The 7054-nt window shown below is 36.4% G+C and overlaps 1 protein-coding gene across 1 annotated transcript in view; it reads left to right on the top strand.

Annotated features, from left to right (window-relative positions):
• Positions 1–2905: 2905 nt before the first annotated feature.
• Positions 2906–7054, top strand: part of DLGAP5 (DLG associated protein 5) — a 36684-nt gene continuing 32535 nt past the window's right edge. Inside the window, exons 1-2 of the mRNA XM_016144888.2 lie at positions 2906–3052; positions 4908–5146. Coding sequence (XP_016000374.2) covers positions 4909–5146 — 238 coding nt within the window. The 5' untranslated portion in view covers positions 2906–3052; position 4908. The remainder of the gene's footprint in view (positions 3053–4907; positions 5147–7054) is intronic.

Genomic DNA, 7054 nt, shown 5'->3' with positions numbered 1-7054 from the left:
CTAAGATGACAAAATTTCTCGAAGAAAACATAAGAGAGTAACTTCATGACCTGTAGTAGGCAAATATTTCTTAGAGAGGAAATAAAGCACTAAAGATAAAAATTTAAAGACTGATAAATTAGACTTCATCAAACTGAAAATCTTCTATTCACCACTGAAGCTATGAGGGAAATGAAAAGGCAACTAAGAGTCAGGTTTTCCACTGCTGGAGTGGGAGGGAGGTTACAGATAAGCAAGGGGAGAGGCTAGAATAATCCATATGGTAATGGGTACATCAGCATAAATTTATGATTAGCCTAATATAGATGGTTACTATAGAAACATTTATATGTATATATACACGTATATATATATATATATATATACGTGTATATATCTATACACACACACATATGTTAGTAGAGACAGGTATATTTCTTCACTTTGTCAACTGTGAGACTCCTCAGTAGCAAGGAGTGCACCTAGTGCTGAGGTCTTGTTTCTCATAACATTCTCCAATGAAAGGAACCAGGTCTTCTTAGAAAAATGACTGGTTTTAGCAGTGGGGCAGGGAAAATACAAGATGGGCCTGGAGTTATCTTGTCGGGCCAGAAAATAAGGAACTATGTACTAAAACAAATAAACAAAAATAAACCCCCCACAATGAGGGAGATATTTAAAAGTGACAGAGGAACAAACTAAAAGAGCTACCAATGGTAACAAGATAAAGTAGTATTAGAGTATAACTCAACAGTCCTGATGTGACTAAATAAATTAATAACGGGACAAATGGGAAAAGACAAGTCTCCCATGCAGAATAATTCCAAATAGGTTTTGTTCAGAGTTTGTCCTCAATTATATAAAACATAATTCCTCGCTCTTTAAGTGTGGGCGGACCATAGTTACTTTCTCCCAAAGAGGATAGTACAGTAAGGGGGGGGGGGAGAATAGTAATTATACAGTGGAAGAAACCTGACAAACATTACCTCAAAAAGTGATCAAGGCCTAGCAATTAACAGTGATAAATAATATTGATATTATATATTCTTGATGTGATATGATGGGAATGGCTCTTCACTGTTAAGGTCTTCCTCTCCAAAACCCTTAACTCCAGTCTAATCATGAGAAAAACATTAGATAAAAACAAAACAAAATGAAACAACATTCTATAAAATACTTAACCAGTACCCCTCTAAATTGTCAAGGTTACCAAAAACAAGGAAAGGTCTGACAAACTGTCAGAAAAAGGGGCCTAAGGCAACATAATGATTAAATGTAATGTAGTATTTGGAAATGGAAAAATATTAGTGGGTAAAAACTAAGGAACTCTAAATAAATTATGGACTTTAGTTAAGAATATCAATATAATTTCATTATTCGTAACAAACGTACCATACTAATATAAAAGGGGAAAATGGATGTGGAGCATATAGAAACTCTATTTTCCTTGCAATTTTTCCATGAATCTAAAACTATTCTAAAATTAAAAGCTTATTATTAACCCACAGACTGGGAGAATATATTCAAAATACATAAACCTGGCAAGGGACTTGTGCCAGATAGATAGAACCCTTACAAATGAATGTTAAAAAGACAACCAAATTTAAAAAGATTGTCTCCAATTTAAAAAAACAGGCAAAAGACTTGAACGGACATTTCACAAAACAAGATATAAAAATAGTTGATGAGCACATGAAAAGATGCTGTCACTGGTGACTGGGGAAGTACAATATTAAAACCAGATACCATTTCACATCTACTAGAGTTAAAATGAGAGTGATAACTCTAAATGTTGGCAAGCATGTGAAACACTGTAACTCCTGCAGGTAGCTAATGGGAGTGTAAAATGGTACAACCACTAAGAAAAACTGCTTGGCAACTTCTTACTAAGCACACCCAGAATGACCCAGAAATTCCACACCTAAATTTCTCCAAGAGAAAAAAACATGTCTGCAAAAAGACTTGTATGAGAATGTTTATAAGCAACTTTATTTATAACAGGATAAAAACTGGAACAATCCAAAAGTCCATCAACAGGTGAATGGATAAAGAAAGTATTCAATGGAATACTTTTTAGCAATAAAAATAAGTACTGATCCAGGCAACAATAGGGACGAGCCTTGAAAACAATAAGCTGAGAGAAAACAAACACTACAGAGTACTTACCAAAAAAATTAAAATCATTTCTTCAATTAAAAAAAAACTAAGCAATCAATTAATCTTTAAAAAAGAGTACTTACCACCTTTATTTTGAAGGTGATAGAAATCAGAGGAATGGTTGCCTAAAGGGTGGGAAATTGCAAAGGGGTTTAGGGAAACTCGAGTGTCAGAAATTCTCTATATCCTGATTAGGTGGTAGTTACATTCAGCAAAACTCATCAAATCGTACATTAGAAAACTGCTTTTCGTTGTATTTAAATTTTACCTCAATAAAAAAATAATAGACTAGGAAAAAAAAAATGACTGGTGGCATTGAAAAGTAACCTAAACGATATAAAAAGAAATTTGGTGTGAGAAGCCCTTTTTTAAAAACGTTAAATGAAGAAAACATTCCAATAAGCTCTGCTGGATTTGTATAACAAAATAAGGGCATTAAAAAGCCTGCAAACTTTGAGTTCCTTCTCCGTCTGAGTGCCTTCGTCCTTCCTCCGATACCCGCGGGGCGCTGGGAGCTCCGGGACGGATTCCCGCACACAAAGACCCACCCAGGCACTCGCTCAGCAGCTCGCCGAGCCCCGAGAGTCCGCACTGTTCCGCCCCACATCAATATCACGTCGCTGACACGCCCACTGATTCCGCTCACACCCATCTGAACCGTCCATTTACCTTTCCATCAATTCAAATATCGCAAGGAGCAAACCAATCCTCAGCCTCGTCATAGGGAAGAGGCGGGCACATTTCCCGGAAGTGTTTGTTAAAATCCCTCCAATCAGAGGCTCAGTGCGGGAAGTTTGAATCTTGCAAAGGCTCGGTTTGTTGGTGCTCCTGCTTCGGGGGCCGCGGTGGTCTTCCAGACTGCGAGAGATCCTTTACTTTTGGTTTGGTTGAGGTTTCACGCTAGAAGCTACCTCAGGTAGGTGGGTGCTGGAGAGCTGGAGGGAGGGTGCTGGCCCGCTTCCTTCTAGAAGAATCTTGAGGACCGACAGCTGCGAGCTGGATGCCGCTTTGTGGGGGAGGCTCCTCTAGGACCAAGTTAACTGTCCTTCCCCGAAGCTGATGACACAGTCCTCAGGAAGGTTAAATATTTGTTGCCTGATCTATGTAGCAGTCAGCGTTTCACCACTGGGGCATAACTGGCCTTTGGAGCGGGTCAGTACTTAGCATCTTTGGCCCGGAGGTTAAATTTCAGTAGCTCCTCCCAGATCCTATGACAACTAAAAACGCCCGGGTTGAGAACCTCTAGGTAAGCAAGACTAAGGCATTCTAGACTTTCAAGCTGGAAGGAACTCCAGGCAGCCAAAAAAGGAAATTTAGATTAAGTGAAGAGCCAGGCTGTCTGGTTTGGTGTCCCAGCTGCACCACCTTTTAGTTGTGCCAACGTGGGCAGTTAATTTACCTCATTTGTATAGCAGTGATAATACTTAACTGGCTTTTAGGGTTTAGGTGATAATTAAATATACCTTTAGTATTAGGTCTCTTTCTGTCTGTCTGCTGTGTATAGTGCTATGTTACACTTTAAAGTAATACATAAATTTTACTTTTTCTTTAATATTTAGCAAATTAATACTTGTGGGAGGTGGCAAATCAAATAGTGGAGAGTTCTTGATGAAAAACCTAGTCCTTTGTCACTTCCCCTGGGCTCTTAAAAGAAAATGTTACTAGCATTCAGGTCAGAGGAATTCTCATTTTTTAATACTCTATTGATTGCTTAAAATCATGTAACATTTTAATTGTTTCATTTCTTTTGCACATTTTTATTTTATTTGGAGTTTTCTACTGGATTTTCTTAGTTATTCTTGTTGAAGAGTAGTGTGCTTATAATTTTTTAAATTTCCTAATGCAGACCCTCCCCTTTTCTTTCTTTTTTTTCTTTTTCTTTTTTTTTCTTTTTTTGTTTTGTTTTGTTTCGTTTCTTTCAAACTGGCAAGAAATAATTTTCTCTGGAAAACCAGTCCTTTTCTCTAGCTTGGCTTGGTGGTTCTCTATACTAGCTGCATAGGTATAGAAAACATGGATAAAGAGAAATTAGACTTTCTACTTTATTCTTTTTGTCACTTGGATCCATGGTTTCTTGCAATCCATGACATCCTTTTCTGTCCTTCTCCCTTTTGTTGCTTTAATACATTCTCAAGGATCTTTCTATGAAAAAGATATATATCAAGTAAACTATATTTTTCTTATATGGCCAAAAATAATTTTATTCTACCCTCACAAGGTCAAACAATTATGATTATCCTTCTATATCACTATGGCAATTCTTCTGAAAACCCTTCTTTTTCTTAATCTTGTATATCCATCTGCCTATTTGTCATCCCTCCTTGTCTAATAATAGGCATCTTGTGTATTTTTTGTTTGTTTTGATTTTTGGCTAGAGAAAAAATGTCAGGCCACCTGCGTTTTTCACCAGGAGAATGTTAAGAAACTACTCTGTATACTGTCTTCCACTCATTTTCCCTATTTTCACCTTTACTTCACATTATTTTGTAATGTCCTCTATAGTAATCCTAGAGCCTTTTATTTATATTATGGATCATTGCTTCCTTGCTTCACTTCATCTGTCAAGCAAGGGCCTATTTAGAATTTCAAAATAGGTTGTTATGTCTTATTTTTTTATAAACTCCTTCCCATTCCTTACTGTATTCCATTTTGTATTTCGGTATTTTTATTTCAGACGGTTTTGAGGTTGGATCTGTAGGCAAACTGGGATCTTAATTTTTTCAATAATAAAATGAAAATTCATTTAAGTTGGTCTCTCTTTTCCCTGACAGGATGTCTTCATCGCATTTTGCCAGTCGACACAGAAAGGATTTAAGCACTGACATGATTAGAACTAAAATTGCTCATAGGAAATCACTGTCTCAGAAAGAAAACAGACATAAGGAATATGAACGAAATAGACACTTTGGTTTGAAAGATGTCAACATTCCAACCTTGGAAGGTAGACTTCTTCTTGAATTAGATGAGACGTCTCAAGAGCTTGTTCCAGAAAAGGCCAATGTGAAGCCAAGTGAGTAAATATTTATTGTAATTGTGCTTTGAAGAGTGAATAAATGTTGGTTTAATAACTGAGGTTAAAAAAACCCTGACCAGAAGAGTGGAAATTTATAAGACCATTTGAGTAACTTGATGTTTTCTACTATCTATTTAAGGTAAAGGCTAGGCTAAAACTATTTAAGCTAGGCTAGAGCCATTCATCTGTGGAATATTAGAACACTTTATTTTGTACATTGTCTTATAGGAATTCTAAAGTTTTTCTGGAGTTTAGGTAAGATAAGTGTTGACAAGATAAACTGATAAGGGACATAAAAATAGAACTGATTGAAGAATCTATGAAATAAGGACACTTTGCTAATGGAAAGATTTCTTAGAAAGAAGGGTAAAGAATTTTTTTCTTGCAGTTTTCCTAAAAGAGTTTGGTGTTGTTAGGAAGGAAAAAAACAACTAAAGAAGAAAAATGATCTCCGCAAAAGATTAAAATAATAAAAATAGAGTATTGTAGAAGGCAAGGGATGCTATAGAGAAGAAAGATGAGAACTGGAAAGTGACTTTTGCATTAACTAGAGTCACTAAACTCCTATTTAGTTGTGCTTATAAAGAAGGCACTAGGAGCTAGATTGCAGTGAAATAAAGCAAGGATAAATGATGAAGAAATTACAGAAAGAGGTAAAGTCTTGGATGTTTTATAGAAAAAAATGAGATGTGAAGTTGTTTAAATGTTCACTGCTTCGATTTTATCACTTTCCAGGACTAGTGTAATATATGGCAGGTACAAGACAGTCAACATAACGGAGCTTAATTGATTCTATAAAAGAGGGGGTTGGACTAAAATATTTCTTTCAGATTTATTATTTGATAATAAAATCAGAGGATAGAACTGTGATTCTAAAGGAAAGAGAAAATAATTGGACAAAAGTGTTGTAGGGTTATTATTTTATTTTATATTATGTTATTTTATTTTTATTTTATTTTTGAGATAAGGTGATCGGTGCATGTTTGAAGGTTAAAGGATATGGTTAATTGTCGAGAAGAGAGTAAAGAATGACATCTCTTAGGAGTTGAGAGGAAATAAAACTGGGCCATAAAATGATATAGGATGATCTTTAAAGAAGACCTCAAGATTTTTTGTCTGAGAAGAGCTGATGTTACCGTTTCCCAAGTCGGCTCCTTGCCTCTACTCTTGCCCTCTCCAACACTCTGTTCCTTGACCCGGATCTCTCCATTGAAAGTCTGTCCCTGTCAATATGCTATTAAAATAGCCTTTGTTTATTTGCAAAGGTCTAGAGGTGGGAGTGGGCCTGGTATGTTCCAGAGAAAACAAGTAGGCGAACTTGGCTATAGAAGAAGGAGCAAGGGGGGCTAGCTCCTGTAGAGCCCGAAGGGCTATCATTATAAAGACACTGGCTGTTACTCTTAGCGAAATGAGAAACCATTAATATATTAGTGGGAGTTTATGTAATTTGATTTATGTTTTCAGAATGTCACTTTGGCTGCTCTGTTGAGAATAGATTGTAGGATGACAAGCATGGCCTCGGGCAAACCAGTTAGGAGACTACTGCAATAATTTAGTTGATGGCTGATGATTAATCAGAGTGGTAGCAGCAAAAAATAGGAGGTTGCATCCTGGATATATTTGGAGTCTGACCTAATGGGATTTCCTAATGGAGTGGATTTAGGATTGATGAAGAAAGAGGAGTCAGGGCGATTCCAAGGTTTTTGGCCTGAGCAACTAAAATTATAAATTACTAAATTACTAAATTGTAAAAGACTGAGGGAGGAACAATTTGGGGATGGGGGAGTAAGACTCAAAGTTCGATTAACATCTCAATGTTAAATTTGAGATGCCTGTGTAAGAAGAGATGATGAAAAGGTAGTTAGATATACAAGATGACTTCAAGGGAGAGGTCTGAGCTGGAGA

The sequence above is a fragment of the Rousettus aegyptiacus genome, unplaced genomic scaffold (assembly GCF_014176215.1).
Source record: "Rousettus aegyptiacus isolate mRouAeg1 unplaced genomic scaffold, mRouAeg1.p scaffold_m13_p_3, whole genome shotgun sequence".
Classification (NCBI taxonomy): Eukaryota; Metazoa; Chordata; class Mammalia; order Chiroptera; family Pteropodidae; genus Rousettus; species Rousettus aegyptiacus.
Note: the sequence above shows the minus strand (reverse complement) of the source record. Positions and strands in the feature narration are given on the sequence as shown.